Below are 20,053 nucleotides of genomic sequence, written 5' to 3'. Positions count from 1 at the left end.
GAATTATAATCAGATATTTTATCTAAGCCATATTTTATATTTAGTTAGGTACAAATATCAAATATTACCTCTAATTAGGTTTCCAATGTATTTCAATATATTATCTAAGTATAATCCTAATATAAAATACTAAAAGAAACCCTTAAAAGTCACAGATTAACTTTATAATGTAAGGGGTTTTTCAGGAAACAGTCTATAAGATTGAAAAACTGAGAGTTTTACCCTAATAGGTTCTAACCTCAGTAAACTAACTAACCTGTTTTAGTTTAAGTCTGATAAGACTTATGTTCTTAGGATTGATCATTTTTCAAATATGCTTGTAAAAGTTTTTGGTAATTCTAAGCAATATATGGGTCAACCTCGATTTTTCTCATTTTACAATATAATTTTCCAATAGTCAATTAGAAAAGGAAATGACTAGAATTTCTTGCTGGAAAGCAGTTATAGGGAGCAGGCAACCGCGAGAATTACCTATTAGTGATCAGGGGCACTGACGTGATCTGGGCTTCAAATTTGGAACTACTCGAGTTAATTTTTTTTCTAAAAGAGCAAGCAGTGCAAAGCGCTGCGCAGCGGGCAAGCATCGTGCGTGATCTTCGTATATACTGAATTGATTCAGGCCAAAGGAATGACACAGATTCCTTTACCAGATTTTTACGGAGATTTTGTATTGGGCGGATTATATTGGTTTACTTTGCTTTCCACCATGTAATTATGTGTTTAAAATTGTTTTTACATACATTACCTACATTATATTGTAATATGTAATAACAATTTATCAGAAATTTTTAATAAAAAAAAGGATCACGCTCGATGCCTGCCCGCTGCGCAGCGCTTTGCGCTGCTTGCTCTTTTAGAAAAAAAATTAACTTGAGTAGTTCCAAATTTGAAGCCCAGATCACGTCAGTGCCCCTGATCACTAATAGGTAACTCTAAGCAATATATGACCGTCTGGCGGTTGCCTGCTCCCTATAACTGCTTTTCGGCAAAAAATTCTAGTCATTTCCTTTTCTAATTGACTATTGGAACATTATATTGTAATATGAGAAAAAATCGAGGTTGACCCATATATTGCTTAGAATTACCAAGTTTTTGAATTATTTATTTTGAATTATTGAATTTTTAAAATAACCGTTATTTAAATACTAGCTGTTACGTGTGGCTTCGCACACAATTCCTTACTGAGTAACAGGGATGATTTAGGCATATCCTTTTTAAATAGCATACCAAGCACTTTTGGGAGGTGTAATGATCATTAGAAAATATTCCCGTTTCTTGATCTACTTTAGAATAAATAATTGGACTTAAAATTTAAAGGATAATATTGCACAGCCGTGTACTTGAATAGTGAAACAGATTTTACAAACACTAATGAAATAACTCTAATGTTTATGCAACATTCATGTGATATTTGATTAAAAATAGCTCCTGAGATTTCAGTATCACTTAAACTATTTTAGGCCACTGGAGAGGAATCCTAAAGTCTGAGTCCCGTAGCACTATGATGTATCAAGTTGCTTCTTTGATAATTTTGAACGAAATTAGGCATATTTGAGGCATCAATGTTCATATATTAATGATTTGAGTTAGTTTTATCTCGTATTATTTTGTGTTCATGCTTTGAAGATAATTATACATAGTAGCTTTTGCGTGACAGAAGCACAAACATCTAAACTATCGCACCAGATGGACCACTATAATACAGATGGACCTGCTTCACGGGCCACCCAGCTCACCAGTTTCAGGGATTTAGGGAATCATTCAAAATTGTTTCTGAAATAATACACTTTTGGAAACTATTTTTAGTTTTCCAATTTATCTGTTAAGATTTACATAGATAGTATATGCCACATAATAACATGATGCTAACAACAAATTAACTTGAAATGGTCCATCATCTAGTAGTTCATATGAGATGAATGGTTGTGTCTAGTGCTTGTGAAGGAGCAGTTCTTGCTCTTTTAAGAATTGCTTAAAAACTGTTTGAACTGGTTGTAGTTGGATTGAAAAAAATCTATACATCTCAGTTGAGTTTTGCATTAATTTGTCATACAATTTATGCTTAGTGAGATTTACTCCTATGAACCCAAAAACTTCAAATTCTTTCTCTGGTTCAGATGTTATTTTCTCAGTTATGTCAATCATGACATTCATGTCTTCATATTTAGAATCCTAATGGTCCTAATGGTGATCCTCCATAGTTGTAGTATTATCTAAACTTAACTAATATTTAACTTTTCCTTATTTTAGAAAAAGTACGAGGACCACATACAAGAATTAGAAGAAAGACTCAAAGAGTGCAGGGAAGAGATAATTACACTAAAAGCTAACCAGAAGAAAGAAGATGCTAACCAACTAAAATCGAATGCAAAGAGATTGAAACAGAGCACTGCGGTTGTCAAAGAGGAAACTCATTTATTGGCTACAATCCGAGGATTAAGGCAAGAGGTTTCGACTCGAGAAAAAGAAATAACAAAGTTAACCAAAGAAATAGAAGAAGTGAGACTAACGAATAAACGATTACAAAAAGAGAGAGAAAAACAGTTGAACTCAATGCCTGTTAAAATGTCACACATACGAGGTAAAAAATACTGTAAAACATAAGAGTATATTTTCATAAATTAATATTAAATTTAGCTTTTTACATGGTTTGTATGAGTTTTCGTAAAAAGTTAGGGTACTAAATTGTATTTTTAATAATTTATTCATTGTTAATGAATCTAATATTCAAAGAAGAGAAATTATTAAAGATATTTTTAGCACATAACCATTATTTTTTTGAATTCTAGAGAAGACAAACCTGAGAAAAGTGGACAAGACAGGTTCAGCTGGAGAGCCACGTTCTGTGACAACTTCCCCCAACAACAACATAAACCCACTGCTCTTTGCAGGTTTGTTATTCTCAGTTGTTATCAATTTTGTCAAAACACTATAAATATTTTAATTACGTTCTTTTTGTGATACTTGCTCGATAAACCAAAAGATTGCATTGATTGGGTTAAACCATGACGTCATGTACAACAAAATATCATTTATCTATTTAGATAGGATAATTAGTGTCACTTTACTTTACATAAAAATTCATCTCCTCTTATCAGTTGTTTTATTTCATGTTCGGTATGCTACATTATTTTGTAATTCTGAATTTTTGTAAGATATTGATTGTTATTATTAATATGTGCAGAATTGCAAGAATCGAATTTAATACTTAAATCGAAAACGAAGAGTCTCCAAGAAGAAGTGAAAAGACTTGAGCAAGACCTGATCGCCATGCACAATAAGCGAGTTCATGATGTGAGTTGAATAATCTCTACCTTGTACCTATTCTAATTTTAGAATTTTAGTAGAAAACTTTTTAAAATCTTTTAACAAAATCTCCTTGTAGCTCTATACAGTTTTTCAAGTGTTTCTCAAACACCTTTAACGTAACAACATATATTGTATAACTTTACACCTTTTTTAAGCCATTCTAAAAGTAGGATTTTTGTAGATCCTTACATTAAAGCATCTGTTTGGGCGATGACATGTTACCTTGTCTCATATAAACTGTTGTTCGCTGAGTTGATTTTTAAATTTTGGAAATAAAAAAAGTAACAGGAGCCAGATTCTGTGAATAGAGTCGATGTAGTAATAATTCAAACTGTAATTTCATAGTAATTTAGCCATAGATTTTTGCCTTTTCAAATGAGTTTTTTTCAAAGATTTTTTTATAAATGTTTTGCTCAATGGTGCAATAATGTTGCATAATACTATCCAGCTATTGTTTGTTCTCTTTCCAAGTAATTGGTTTAGATGATAATTCTGTGTCCTGAAATAAAAGCCATGACATCACCTCGTCGATTGATATAATTTTTGCAATTATTTCATGCAAAATTTAAAGCATCATACCTTGTCATATGCATGTTGTCTCTACTATTTTGTGTAATTTGATTTGTCAATCACTCAAAATCATATTGTAGATTTTCTTCCTTATTTTTGTGATAGATAACACTTCCACTCTACTTACCATCCAAACAATGTCCTTTTGAGAATGTTTGGCCATGTTTAAACTCCTTTTTTCAATTGTAAATAGTTAGCGGAATCAGATTTTTCATTAACTTTATCCAACTCACCTTTGATCTCTTTCTTTGTTAAGCTTTTCAAATATGTTTTAAACCACTGCTTGAAACTCTCTTTTTCATTTTTCGAAATATTCACTAGTTTGTTTCTTTAAATGACAATTAAATTGAAACCGAGACAATAAAGTGGACGTAACTGAGACTTAGCAGCTGTCTAGTGATTGATAGTGCTTAGGCAATACACTATAGACAATATTATTTATTCACAATCTTTGATATTAGAATGGTATCATACAATGAAATACAAATATCAAGAACAGGTTAAATTGTGAAACCAATTGAATTTTGGGTAATATTTTCTATGAAATTCAGAGGCTATGGGTATGACATTGACTCTTTAAGAACTATAGGCAATACAGGTTGCATATCCTAGGATGCACAGAGGTAATAAAAGTATACAGTAATTCTTGAGTTTTATTTTTCATAAAATACTGATACAATATAAACATTTATAATAAAGTATATAGCTGTTCAAGAATAATCATCAGAGAGCTATTGGCTTCTGTCCATTTTTGTTTTAGATGGCTACATTCCCTTAACATGTTATACATTCTCATTAGAACACCGTCAGTGCCCCTGCTGTACATGTGTAAATGAGAAATTAAATTTCAAAACTCTAAAATGTGGTGTTTTCAGTTCAGATTCTATTTTATCTCGTACTTCTAATGTGTAAAGTATTTATTTGCTATTCTAAACAATATTTTAACACAACATTATGTTTAGATGTCTTGAAGAAGAGCAGTTTGAACAGTATGATTTTAGTATCACTTAAAGAAGATATAACTGTGTAGTGAAGAATTAAGTGTATTCCTTTCCTGTTTATTAATAAGTTTTTTTGTACCTAAGTTCATCTTCAATAAAACTTTTTATTGTGAATCAGATTAAACCAATTGATATAATTATTTTTAGTTAGTAACAAATGAATATAGATAAATAATTTAAATTACTTTTTGAGATTGTGAATCACATTAAAGGAAGCTATGCTAAAACTCATAGTATAGAATAATTCCAATCATTTTTAAACCTTTTTGTTCTAGTTTTCGTTCTGCGAAATAAATGTTGCAGTTTTTAAAAACATCTTGGTTTACAAGTTTGCATGCCACTGATTGTGTATTCAACATTAAACAATAATGTTAAACAATTGATAAACGTTATATTAATATTCAAAATTAACTCAAGATCACATTTATTATAGATTAATTTATGCACACAATTTTAATCATAGCAGTACTGGTTATCATGTTACCTGAAGTATTCATCATCACTGTGGTGAGGGTCATGTGTGTAAGTTAATATTCTATATGGCTTTGTACAGTTATATACAGTTATCTTCCTGTTTACATTTGCATTTAACTGTTTTTTATAAATACTAAATTATTTAACTTTTGACAACTTGCTTTCTGTACTTGTACTTGCAAGTACTTGTATACTTGCTTGTGTCATAAAAAGAAACTAACCCATTCTACAAAGTAATTTGATCATATGCCATCATCAAGTTAATGCCATATGATTAACTGTTACATTGTAGTTTGTTTGTTTACAAATTTGTTTATTCTGTGATTTCCTTTTTGCTTGTACAATTTCTCTATGGTCTTATGGCTATAATGCCAATTTACAAATATTATAATTAAATTTTTTTACGTTTGATTTTAACGTTTAGACTCCAAAATCATTAGTGTTCTCTCTTGAACTAAGAGGAACCTATGTGCCAAGTTTCAACTCTCTAGGACTTTTCTATTATAGGTTATTGCAATTTTAAAAAATTTCTAAATGTAGAAACTATATAGAAAGACGTTTAAACAATTATCTTTCAAATTCTGTGATACCAACGTTTTATAAATAGTTTGAAAACATTCTCTGTTTTGAATTAAAAAAACAATAAAGTTGATGTGATTCAAGTATATTTACACTTTGAATCACATAATTTGAGTACTTTTTTTTGTCCTAGAAGTAGGAAAGGGATAACTACCGGTGAGTTAGGAGGGGAGAGATGGGCAGATGGAGTCTTTTGGGATGTCAGCGAAGTTTTTGGTAGTCTAGGGTGACACAATGCTGGATTAGAATGATGCAATATTAGAATAGGGTGTTGAGATAAGGTATGAATGCCCTTTCTTTTAAGCACATAACTTAAAGATATGTTGCACCAGATTAGTAAGAGTACCAATTGTGAACACTAATAACAAGTAGATGGTAATTTATGAAAATCAATCAGTACAAAAGAGGAGCAGATTCATAGCTCATAATACATGTTGCCAATATACTTGAAATTAATTTTTAACATCTGGCCTAAAAATGGGAAAGGGAGATATGTAATGGTAAAGACGCTTACATGAAGTTGTCTCATTTTAAGGATACAATTCTTTATTGGTTACTCATCAAATTAATATGAAACTTATTATACTTCATTGTTTGAATATTTAAAATAAACTGTACAAAAAAACTAGAACATGTTTGGATGTGTATTAATCATGTCTTTAAAACAGTCTTACTATTATAAGTATACATCCTCCTTAACTCTAATATGAAAAAAGCATATAAAAGTGTTTGAGATTTAATATTGTTCTCATGGAGTGTTAAATTACCTGAAGAAGACATGTAAGCGTCTTCACCATTACATATCTTCTTTCCCATTCTAAAGTTTTTGAAGTGTAACAGTGCTCTTATGAAATTAAAATCACTATGGCTGCCAGTACAGCCAGCTCTTAAACCACCAATCAGAATCAACAAGGGAGGTTAACAGCTATTTGAAAGACATCACAACAGAGAGAACTAAAAATAATAATAAATATTGGACTGCAGTATTATTATTTAGTTCAAGTTCAACATCCATATTGAAGACTTTGAAGTTCTCCTGGACAAAAACACATACATGACAAAAGAACACAGAAAGAAAACCACCTATCAGAGAAAAGAGTTCTGTTGTCAAAATGAGAGCAGTTAGTCTATAAGGAGGGGAAATATTTTTAAACACAAGAAAATGTGTCTCCAGAGACAGATAGTCAGCAGATTTCAGCTGTCACTATGTCACAGCCTAGTCGATTAAAGATTGGGTATTTCGCACTTCTTCGAGTACCATCCTAGCCAGTGTAGAGACAAACTTGATTTCTAAGCGTATCTAGATCTAGATGTTAAAGGAAGAAAGGTTAAGAACAAAAACTATTACTATGACAAAATAATTCTAATTTGTGTTTGTTCTAAAAGTTTTAGAAATTTGATTTATATATATATATATATCATAAAATTATTTATAAATAAAAAACCATAGACAATATTCTTTATTCATATATACATCGAACACAGTGTTAGCGTCATAGTTATAACTACATTTCAAGATACAAAGTTGTGTGCCTAGAGTTCTCTAAGCGAAATTTTCTATAAAGTAGAAGTGATGATCCAAATGAGCGTGTTGTTTCATCAGTTAAAGCTTTTATGACTTTAATTGCATAGAGACTGGAACTCAGCTTCTTACAAAGTTTATCCTCATGAGTTGTCCAGGAAAATTTCTTGTCAAGTGTAATATGTAAAAATTGTACTTTGTCATTCATCACAATGTCTGGTATGTGTGGTACAAATTCAAATTGTCTTACAAATGGTACTTGGGCAGTTTTGGTAATTTATACTGCTAAATCATTGTGACATTACTGGTATGGCGTATTGGGATATATGTAAGATGTAATAGCCAAATTTCAATTGAAGTTTCACTGAACACCATGATTGTGTTATCAGTGTACATGAAAGTTTAGCAAGTATCTCCCATATATTGGGACAAATAATTAGTGAAGAGAATAAAAATCACTAACTCCAAAACAGATCCTTGTAGGACAAATTGACTAACAAGTTGGAGTATCTTGCAAGTTTACATATTCCATTTTCTGTGTGTCTTAGCTCAACTAATTGTCTCTGTTTCCCAAGATAGACTTGAAACCATGACTTTGCTAATTCTGTTACTACCACATTTTCTAGTTTTCGAATAATAAGATCATAAAGGCAGTGGAAGCCCTTATCAAGAAATATTCTGGTCATCATGTGACATTATATTTTGTGTTTGTTTAAATAATACTGGAAATAAAACTCAACTACACAGTCCCATGTTGTAGTGTAGGAAGAAATTCTTGCAGAAAATGCTGAGATGAGAGTGTTTTTTTGTTGGCAGCTAAATGTGCTGCAGAATGAGCACGAGCTAGAGATGTCTAGAGTGTTGGAGGAGAGAGCTGCGTTCCTCACTGATAGCTCCAACACTGAGCTGCAGGGCCAGGTCTACACTCAGCAGATGGTCATCACCCACCTTAAAAACCGACTGAAGCAGTAAGTATCATAGTGTACATACATACATTTTACAAGAAAAACCAAATCCTTTTGGATTTGTGTAGTTAATTGTATCTTTAAAATGAGATATCTTTGATAATTGAGGGTGGCCTCCCAACCGCGATACCTGGAATGAAGGGAATTTAATGAACCGCAAAAAAAAAAACCGTGAATTAGCTGGGAATCTTCCTGTAGAACCAGGAAAATCTCAAAAACAGTTTTTCCGTTTCTAAGAACTTATGAAATCAAGAAATAATTTGACACCTCTTGAATCAAAACCTGATTACTATTAAAACATTGTATTTTATGAGACGTGGTCCTCGAAACGAAGAAAGAAGATCAACACATGTTTCGTGAGCTCTATCTGATGCCGTTTGCCTCCACTAGTGTAGTGCAGTTTATCTTGGTTAGTTCTACTCCTGTGTTGCAGCAAGCTCCCAAGCATGTAACAATCCATTGGAAATTAAAGTCCTCCAACCGATTATCTCGTGCCTCAGTTTGTGTACGAGCGCTAGCTGTAAGCGGTAAAGCAGTAGTAGCTGCGATACAAACAGTGTTTTTGTGTTTAAGTTTTATTCAGTCACTGAAATGGATCTTCAAACAATTATACATTTTGAAAAGACATTTGTCAGATAGATTGCATAGGCCTACAATGTACATTGTTTACTCTAAACAGGCTTAGAGTTCGGTTTTTTCAGTACACCAGAATGTTACTTGAATTTTTACCAGAACTGATAAGACACGTTTTGGAGAAAAAAATAGTAGGTTTGCGAGAAATAAAGCCAAGAAGGAAGCCTTTGGGTCCCATATGATCCACAACAATGATAGAATGAGCTGAGGGCTGAGCGGTAGGAGAAAAATTCAATGTCTGGAATTGGCAGCGTAGATCAGCGGTACCGCTATGCTGCCCACGTCATGTCATGGCCAGTGTCAAGTGTTTTCTGTACTGTATGTGCATACAAATATTAAACACTCACCGCCCACCGCTCATTGGCATTGGTTGGTATATGGCCTCACACACACACACGTTCCGATTGGATGTCAGATTAGTTAGGTCAAAACAAGGAAAGTGGTTATGTTTTGATATCACGGTCACATCCAAACCTTGACTGGACTAGCTGTGTTATCATTAGCAAAAAGTTGCACAAGTTTTGTGTTTGACAGTGATAATCGCTGGTCTAAAGGGGTACAAGAGCTCTCGCAACTGCTGCCGCAACCAGTGTTAGACAGTTGTTTGCAAGAACTAGAGAGCAATGTCAGACCTTGTGTACTGGAAAAATTGTCTCGTAATGAAAGTTCTGACCGGTAATGCTGGACTGCATTCTGCCCCGCAGTAGGAGTGTGTTAATTGTTTGATCTCTTTATTTTTTCAAATTAAATACATGTATTTTCCAAACATCACTGAAAGGAAAGTTATTAGGTGTACAAGAGATTATGTCGGCACATGAATAGACACAGAGATAAAAACTAAGAGCTTAAAATAGGTTTTAGCGTTGAATTGTCATCGAATTTCTTGCATATCGCTATTCAAAATTTGCTAAACCACCGCAGCCTCGTGACATATCAATATAGTACTGGCAAATACAACTGGTAATGATAAACTTTCACCTTTCCAATCGGCCAGTATTATAGTTGTTTATTTGGTTTGAAAATGGACTAGAGAATCATAAATATTTTCCCGTGGAAAACAGGGAATTTGAAAACAGGTTTGTATTTCTATATGTATGACATTTTAGGCCAAGCCTATACAATTAAATTTAAAAACAAAAATTCACTTAGGGTACTATTATATATGACTACTAGCTGTTTCCCGCGGCTTCGCACGCTTTTCGTAAGTTTTGCCCGCGTATGAGCATTTCTGGTTGAAGTAAATTATATTTCCAACCCCGATGTAGATTTTACCTTGATGTCACAATCAAGAAAATATGTCAAAAATGTATTGTACATGCATAATGTATTTTATTACAAAGTGGTCTACCACTCAACCTTTAAGTTCAACCAAAAATTTAGTTTAGACAATTATACATCATAACTTAGCGCCTTCAAATAGTGTTTCACTGTTTAATATACGTATCTATCTCGTAATTGCAGGTTATAATGTGCAGGCGCTTTGAAAACTTTTTCTTCATTTTATTCGTTTATATTCACGACATAAGCGAATAATTCAGATAATAACTATCCTATCTTCTAAGTTAGACTAAATTACGGATACATGTGAAATTTGATTGAAATTGGTTCAGTCGTTTTGGAGTTTATTGGCAACATACATCGTGACTCAAGATTTTTATATATATAAGATAGTGATACAAGAAGGTGTTACAATATTGCATGGTGTTACAGTAAAAAAAAAACAGTTAAAAAGTTAAATTAGCTCTCTTTTTATTACAACTGAAAGTATTCAACCAAACGTCACATCAAACTTTTGACCTTAAATATTGTTACTGATGGTTTAAGTCAAAATTGTTTTAACTTAGTAGAGATAAGATCAATAAAAATCACATTTATATAAATTATTTAATATAAGTTGACATTTAACAGTGTTGGTATAACATGTTTCCAGGATGGAAGAACTGAAGAACGAAGTGACATTGCTGAGAGCTGAAAGAGATCATTTAGAAGAGAGCTTGAGTGCGGTGAACCAGAAGATGTGTTACTTACAGAATGCTCAGTCCCCTGTTAGTACCACTTCTTTCATTTATGTTAATTCCCATCACTTGTGTTGGATTAAAAAAGTATAAAAGAAAAGATTGACAATATTGCTTTTGTGGTGACTGCATAAACAAATTCAGGATTCACAAGACATTAGTTAGGTGTATTGTAATCCAAGAATTATAAAATTACTTGTCTTACTAGTTTGGAATTATTTTATTAGAAAGAGCATTTTGCTGACTAATTTATAGTCTTCTCCAAGCTGTTAAAATCCACATTAATCACTAAATAACTCATCAGTTAATTCATTCTCTGGAGATCTTTGACAAATTCAGCATTACTCTCTCCGACTTTTTAACAAAAACAATGATGTTAATAATATTATAAAAGTCCCACTAATTTTGTTTGTACAACAGTGCCACTTATAATAGAATATGAAGAAGCAGCAGAAGCTGGCCTGCGTGGCAACAAATATTTTGTCATTTGTAAGTTGTGACACCCTTTTCTGAACACCCTGTGTTTATGTAGATATGCATATATGTTACCGATTTTTAGTGTAATGAGAATCATAGTGTGTAAACGAGCATGGTAGTTTTCCTTGGATATGCCTAAACTTCACAGAATAGCTCAATCTTAACAATATTAACCCTTTGCTTCCTAATTCACTTCTAAAAATCCCAAAGACATATTGGATAGACATATTGTGACTCAAAAGTCCCAGTTATAATGGACCAAATGCTACCCAAGAATCCCAGCCAGTTTAACTCTTCAGTGTGGGAATTTTCTTGGATCCCTCTACTTTCAACTGTGGGAGTATACAGTCACATTATGAATCAGCTATCTGGGCATTGTTATTTGTCATTATATCAAGGTTAATTTTAAAAATATCATCACAGAAATACCTGTAGAAAATGATATGATTAACATTACACATTGTACAGTATAAAAGAAAAACAAATTTTGTAATTAGACCTACACAACCCAGCTAACTGAAGATGACACTTAAAATTTGTTTTGCATTTATTGCACATTTAATAAATTAGACTTATACTATAATCTATATTGACAAAAACAGTAATATTTATCACTGTAAAGTGTATTAGGTTTAACACTGTAAATCTAAACCATTCCAAATAGCAGAGAACATTGTGATCTATAATGATAGTATGATCAGCTGGTATGATCTATTTTGTGAAAAAACCAATTGAATAAAAGAAATGAAACTTTGTAGTATTAATAAAAAGATAGAATGAACTGTCTTCAATGTAGTGAGACAAGTAAATATTTGAAATAGTTCCAACTACCACTAATAGATTGCGGAGAGGAATACAGTGTATACAAAAACAAAGTATTCTCATGAAACCACGTTACTGGACTTTCTTTGACATCTTGACCTAATACTAATAATCACTCCCATCCACCTCCTACTTTAGAGTACTTACATCTTTAACTTTTTAGGAAAGCAATCAATACAAGACTCTGCTGGCGAAATTGGAGACCTTGGAGAAGAATCAGGAGATCAGAGAACAGAAGTTGAACGCAGTAAGGGAGCTGTTGAGCCGCAGCACGCAGGGGCAAGGTCAGTGCAGTGGAACTTGTCGGGACAAACTGTTGGACAAGAATCGTCAGATCTGCTACTACAGAGCACAAATGGACCGGATACTCGAGGCACTGCTAGAGCTACGCAGGACCAAGTAGTACCTTTTTCTATTCTCTAATTGTTTACATTGAAACTAATTTTCATAACTAAGTATGATATAAGTATAATTCAACAATAACATTGTTAAAGCTCAATGAAATCAATTACAAGTGTAGAATAATTAACCCTTAGAGGTTAGATTTTAGTGGTTTAACACTAAAGTTATATTTGACAGGCAAGCTTTATTAAATTTGAGCATATATAATCTAGGTAGTGTTTACTACTATAGGTTTAATATTATAGGATTAGAAACGTTTGGGTATAGTCAATTCAAGCTAATTAGTGCTGACATGTTATTTTGACAGAATATCAGCTAGTGCTGTGACGATTGACTTATGCAATTAAGGTATAGAAACTGTTACAGAACATAATTTTGAACAGCTCATACAAGGGCTGTTTGGAAAGTATCCAATATTGTGATGTTACTGAAAAACTAGCTTACTGATCACAACCAAATTTCAGGCTCCTTCAAAGTACTCTCCTTTGGTCACGATACACTTGTTCCAATTATTCTCTCACTTCGAGAAACAAGTTGTAAAGTCCGACTTCAGGATTGGCATTAGCTTTGCAATCAAATTCACTTTGATCTCTTCACATGTTTGAAATCTGGTTCCTTTGAGTGGGGTAGCTGTTTCGATTTCGGGAACAGCTAGAAGCTATATGGTGGCATATTAAATCTGTATGGAAGAAGTGGCACCCTGGCTGGTATGGTGCTTGTTCAATAACTGTTGAATCACGTGAGAGGAATGAGATGGTGCATTTTCATGGTTAAGCAGCCAGTCTCCACTGGCTCACATTAGGATTTTTTTGTTATACTATATCCCAGAGCATATTGGTGGTGTCTAAGCCTTGTTGCCAAAAAACACTGTCATCATAGCCATGATTTTGCTTAGAACTTGCTGACCTTTTTTTGGGTGCTAGATTTTGATCTAGGCTAATTATAGGGCTTTTGTTTATGAATCATAGCCCTAAACCCATATCATTGCTGAGAATAACTTTTTTAAATTTAGGGTTGATGATCATGTAAAAGTCTTGCACTCTGCATGATTTTCAAACGCTGCACCTCTTGGTGTTCAGTGAGCAATTTTGGGATAAATATACAAAACCATTCGTTTCAATCCCAAATTCTCATACAGATTTTCAGCAGCAACGGTTTTTTTTTGTATGTACAAGAGTTACTCCAACTCATTCACTGTTAAAGCAATTCTCCGCTTTGATTGCTATGGATTGTGTTGATGAATAGTAACTATAAAGTATATCATTTTTCAGTGAATCACGGCTATTTTTAAAACGAGTAGAACCACAAAAGGCTTGCTGGATCATATGAGTTTTTTCTATACACGTTTTTCTGAGTTTTAAACAAAACTTAATGCATATTCTATCTTCATGTTTTTTCATTGTTTAGAGAAAACCCCAATAAAGGCTTGAGAAAGACCGCCTCACAGCTGACTTAATGAAGGTATGAATGAGAGCTATTCTCAGTGGAAGCAGGGGTAGTGATAGTGCATGCTGAATCTGATAACAGTAGCTGCTATAGATAAGGAGTAATGTCAAATATCAGATACTTTCCAAACAGCTCTCATATAAATCTATTAAATATGATTCTATATTTAGTGTCAGTTGTTATAAATTATATATCAAATTCACTATGGCTCCCAGCTATACCGTATTGGTCCTACATTTATATTACTGGAGATGAAAAGTAAAACTTTAGTTTATAGAGCTATCAATTTTGATCTGAATACACTATTAACCCTTATTCAATAAGTTAATGCTATACATAAGTTTGATATATATTTAATTCAAAGTCAAATGTATTGTATTACATTATAAACAAACATTTTTCCCAGCAGCATTCGATAATTTTGCCTTCTGATCTTGTGTATTAAACTTCAACCTCATTAGCTTGTTTTGTCTGTACAGAAGTAATAAAAAGTAACAAGAAACAAGAACATTGAACTGAAATGATTTTTTTCATTAATGTTTCATGTCAATTACATCATTGTATAATGATAATTTATCAGTTCATTTCAATATATTCAAAATTACAATCTTGGAGAGTAAATTACAAGTTGTGTTTTTGTTATGAAAACATTGTACTGTGGGTTGTTGTGTATTTTTAATTTTCTTTTGTAAGATAGTGTGTACAATTATTTTAAGAAGATTTGTCTTTCAGTTTTAAGTATTTTTAGTGAGAAAAAGCCAAAGATAATAGTGCCTAAGAGCAATGTATTTTTTATTTTAAAGTTATTCTACTATTTATGTTGGAAGGAACATGGAAGGACAATTAAGAATCTCTTGTAACTCTTTGGTCTCTGGACATGCTTTTTAAATTTGCTGCTTCAATTGAGAGAAGGGGCCGTCCCATAATTACGTAACACTAAAATCACACTTTTTAGACCCCCCTCTCTCCTTGTAATGGACTTGCAATGGTAACACCAACCCAACTCAAAAATTATGTAACGCTGCCAACAACACCCTTTCAATTTATATTATTCTAAATATTGTAACATAATAAAGACAGTTGCATACTCCTAAGTAAAACGTGATTTATTAATATAAAACTAGCATCCCATAACTGTACTACATCGTTTTGAATTGTTTGCTGTTTCATCTCGGGATGTGCATTTTTGTAATTTGAAACATTTCTACTCTGTCTACTTTTTTGGATCTGAAAGTGCAACGACATAGTAACAAGACTACAACAACTAGGTAAGGCATTCACTGTATTTTTACACTTGACTGTAATGCACATGCAGAACTGACAGATGATCTGACGTTTGCTTCCTTGTCGCACCAGTTGCCGCGAGCCTATCTGTACATTTACAGCACCAAACTTTCTGTATCCTACTACGGCACACCTCTGAGTCATTCTTTTTTACTAACTTGAATATTTGGATTTATGATGGATACAGTGTTTAGGCACAGTTTCGTAAAGTTTGATCTTTACTGTAAACATTGGGCTCAAACGTCAAAAACTCGTACTCTGCCAAAATGCTTGATACTAACAGATTTTAAAAAACTGCTATTACATTTAAGGAGGTATTTATATGGAGGATTAAAACTTAATTATTGGTTGGAGAGGGTTATATAATACTAACTTTAATATCTTTGTGAAAAACAGGCAAATTTTTAGAATGAATATGAATAATTAATTGTTGAGATTTAATAGTTACTTAACGCTGTGTCACAACTCCCTCACCATTCTCCCCCTGTAACAGTGTATAATCCGGCTGAAAACTACTCCCAATGTTATGTCATTTAGGGACGGTCCCCTTTTTGTATGTTATAATATAAATATAAATTACTAGCAATTATTCTCCTGTCTGTTTGTGTTTTTCCTTGTAACATTCTTACAAAAAATTGAAATTTTCAGCAAAATTTCATTAATTTTAATAGAGTGTAGAGTTTGGCCTAAACAGCTTTAAGAAACTTATTATTGATGCTAATGTTATTCTGTAAACTTTCCCTTATTTACTTATTTAATAAAATAATTTGTTCAAAAAAACCTGAGTTAAAAAAATTGTTACAATTAATTTGATAAACAAAAATGATACTATTGCTTATTATTTTAGTTAAATAAAATCCATTTTAGGTCCAACAGTATTTTCAGTTTTTTCCTGTATTATATGCTTATTGGGTTTATATTATAATTTTATATTCACTTTCAATATTTTGTACTTTTATATTTTCAGTCTTTCTCAAATAGTTATCTTTTTGCAAATAGATTCAATGTTCATGATACTAAAGAAAAGTTTAACTCACAATACACTTACTGCAGTTCATGATATAAGTATTCACAAATTTTCTCATCTTGAACAAAGTCATCCATTATTTACAGTGAGGAATAGTCAACATTATTCTATTATTAGAATATTAGTGATCAGGAATAATGCTAACTATTCACAAAGTAGCAGAGTAAAGCAGCTGAAACTGCAGATAATCATGAATTGCACAGATGACAGGAATCAACAACGCAATACCAAGTCAGCAGCTATGACACTAATTAAAAACATTTTTGACAAGAAAAATAAAACGCACAAAATTAATGCACAAAGTTTTTGAGATTTAAAACAAGATCCATAGAAATGAAATACATTAAGGTAATAATGCAATGGTTACACTAAGACCATATGGCCCTAACTAATGAGTTACTAATTATTTAGTCCTTTTATAAACTAGCTTTTTGTCTCGTAACAATTTACTGTCTTTTTTTCAACATAGTTATGTATTATCTATTTTTCAAGGTAAAACAAACAGAAGACTAAAATAACTGCCAGAGATCGATGTTTGTATACATGTATGAAAATTCTGTTATTTTCTATCATACAATTAAATCAGAGCCATCGATCACCAAAAAAGGTAATATGTGTGGTTTAGACTTATAATGTGGATAATGTTTTAGCGAATAAATGAGACGAGGCAAAATCATTTAATTAACATTACTCCAGAGTTATATTTATTACTAATGGATGATTTATCAACTCTCGAACTGGCAGTTGTCTTTTTTAGACGATAAAAATTTGTTACTGTCGTAGTGGCAATCTATCTTAGATAATAAACACATTTTGTAATGCATTTTTCAATATATCTAAAAATGGTTTGATTTACAGACCTTTCTTTCACTAAAAAGCTCAGAATTCTAATTATCTGTATTGTACATTTAAATAGTGCTGCTCGCTGCATTACTAGTGTACAAATACTACAATCTCGAAGGCAGTGGCTGGAACGTAATAAAGTAAACACTGCACCAGAATAGTTTTAGATTTAATTTTGTATGTAAATTGTTTTTATGGAAAATACTCAATTTAATCAATCAATCAATCAATTTAAACAAAATACTTATGATAATTTGTTAATGCATCCATACTATCTAAAATATACACCTAAAGATAAAAAAATTATACACAATAAGATACAATTAGCCAATAAGATACAAATATATTTTATATATTTTTTACACAACGAGGAAGATAGTATTGTCATTTAGAGAAATTCCAACTGCCAGCTCTAGGGTTAATCATCAGCCAAATAATGTTATAAATGAGAAAGAAAAACTATCATTGGTAAAATTAGTTGTACCTCACACACAATAATGTGGCATGTAATGTTGTACTGTGCTGTCCTGAATAATGTACAGTCATGTGAATGTATTGATCGTATCCTGTCAATGTGGGGAATAACTCTAGTCTCCTAGTAGTACAAAATATATGGTAATGTCAATGCCAGTTCTGACTCGCAGAGCACTGGCAATATAAGAAAAGCAGGGTATGTATGTAATAAGTATTAAAATTTTGGTATTATTTGTTCCATTGTGTTGTAAGTGTATGATTTTCACAAAAATGCTGTGATTAGATAGTAATAATTTGGTTCTACTTCTAGATGTAAAATTGAATCCATCCTCCCAGTTACGTCCTAAATTATTGTTGATGAATTTTACAACTATAACTTAGAATAAGAAAACTGTTGAAATTGGTTTATAATTTTAATTTGAGTTTAACACGTTTACTCCTAAGTGGCATAACGTATAGTTGTGGACTACTCAGAAGAATCAGCATGTGTAATCTAGGGAGTGAACATGTTTATGCCATTACTATATATGATTTTTACATGTATTATAGTATTTCTGTATTGTTGTATTACTATTACCAGTGTACATTTTCATCATAATAATGTATTTTCTACATTTTTCTTACCTCAGTTAAACAAATTTTATTTTTTTAAGTTTATCAAATAATTTGGAAGGATGAGAAATAATGAAGAGAATAAGTGACTGGAGATTATGTACAATAGTTCCTGATTTACAGAATGTTTAAGAATAAGTATTAAAGTTGTAATATTTTATAAATATTAATGTGAACTAAAACTGCACTGTCGTCAGATAGTGTTTAATGAAATTTTTAATATTAGGTTGAAATTAATACAAAGAAAGATGTGAATATTGTTATTTTAACATAACATACAGTAGTTGCTCTCAAAAATGAATTTCTTATAATTTTTTGAAGTTATATCAGCATTCTTATTTATTTTGTTCATTAATGTACTTTATGTATTAGATACTACATTCATTTATCCCTTTAACAAAATTTTTGTAATCCTCTGTTACATTGATATATTTACATTCCTGACTTTATTCTTCTAATAGTAAATGTGTGCCATTCTAAATTCTTTTGTTTCTGACACAAGATTTTGTATAATGTAATATTTATAACTCATGTTTAGCACTTTATTTTTATAACAGTATTATTTATTGTTACAGTGATATTATGCTACTTTCATGTTAACTAATTATGGTGCCAATATTTATATTGAATGTACCCAGTTAAGTAATTTTAGTAGCATAAGCGCCTTCTTGTACTTTGGAATTTGGGCTGGCACATTATATTTTGTTTATTTTTACTATAATAATTGCAACACAAAAGACAGGCAAGTTTAAAAGTGAAACATCTAAGAGTCTTATCATTTCCCTATTCATTTGATTTAATGTATTTACCTAAGCTAATGGTACAAGACTCTATCAACTGTAAAACTCACATTATTTTGTCTGAAATTATATTCTTCCTTAACAAGCTATTGATAAACATTATAGTTACTTGGTATTATCATTGCTAAGTGTTTGTCAGAATGTGATGTAACAATTCCAGTCTCGTTATATAATCAAACTGATTTAGTTTAAAAGTCTGAAAATAATTATACAAACTTTATAGTTTTTTGTATAACAAGACTTATTCCTTCAATTGTTAGTTTAACTTTTAGAGGATATATTTGTTACTATAATAAAGGTTGTTTTTATTGTTAGCGCTTGTGCACTTTTACTAAATAAATATGTTTTCACAGAATTAAAGCATTTTTTTACACATTGTTGGTAAACGTTGTAGACTAAACCTTGCCAGTTCAATCTTGGCTGGTCTAACTGCGGCTCAGAAACTAACTTCTTGATAACTAAGTTCACATCAGCTGTTTTAGTCCTGGCCTGCAATACTATACAATGACAAAGCTGGAATGGTTGACATGGATTTATTCACATAGTGCTACCAATAAACAAACAAACTGGTTTATTGGCTGTAGCCCAGCGTTTGGGCAATTGTTTTAAATATAAATTAATTACATAATTTTTATTTAAACCAATTTAATTACATAAACCCTTTAAATTCCATGGGTATGCAAGCAGATCCACCCATGGTCCATATATTTCTCTACAAAATAGTAATACTTAGCATTATAATCAGTTTTGTGATTCAATAAAAGTTGGTCTTTACTTCATTGCCTTCATGGCAGAATC

The 20,053-nt window shown here is 31.7% G+C and overlaps 1 protein-coding gene across 3 annotated transcripts in view; it reads left to right on the top strand.

The window, feature by feature from the left end:
* Nucleotides 1-19,610, top strand: part of LOC124362841 (BICD family-like cargo adapter 2) — a 78,682-nt gene extending 59,072 nt beyond the window's left edge. For 2 of the 3 annotated variants that reach the window (XM_046817689.1, XM_046817690.1), the window contains 6 exons: nt 2,251-2,581; nt 2,790-2,891; nt 3,185-3,294; nt 8,272-8,423; nt 10,984-11,098; nt 12,531-19,610. In XM_046817689.1, the coding sequence (XP_046673645.1) occupies nt 2,251-2,581; nt 2,790-2,891; nt 3,185-3,294; nt 8,272-8,423; nt 10,984-11,098; nt 12,531-12,770 (1,050 nt within the window). In that variant the 3' untranslated portion in view covers nt 12,771-19,610. Of the gene's footprint in view, nt 1-2,250; nt 2,582-2,789; nt 2,892-3,184; nt 3,295-4,841; nt 5,000-8,271; nt 8,424-10,983; nt 11,099-12,530 lie in introns of those variants that run through there. The other variant, XM_046817691.1, reaches the window with a different exon arrangement.
* The last annotated feature ends 443 nt before the right edge of the window (nt 19,611-20,053 follow it).

Source organism: Homalodisca vitripennis, chromosome 5 (assembly GCF_021130785.1).
Source record: "Homalodisca vitripennis isolate AUS2020 chromosome 5, UT_GWSS_2.1, whole genome shotgun sequence".
Classification (NCBI taxonomy): domain Eukaryota; kingdom Metazoa; phylum Arthropoda; class Insecta; order Hemiptera; family Cicadellidae; genus Homalodisca; species Homalodisca vitripennis.
Note: the sequence above shows the minus strand (reverse complement) of the source record. Positions and strands in the feature narration are given on the sequence as shown.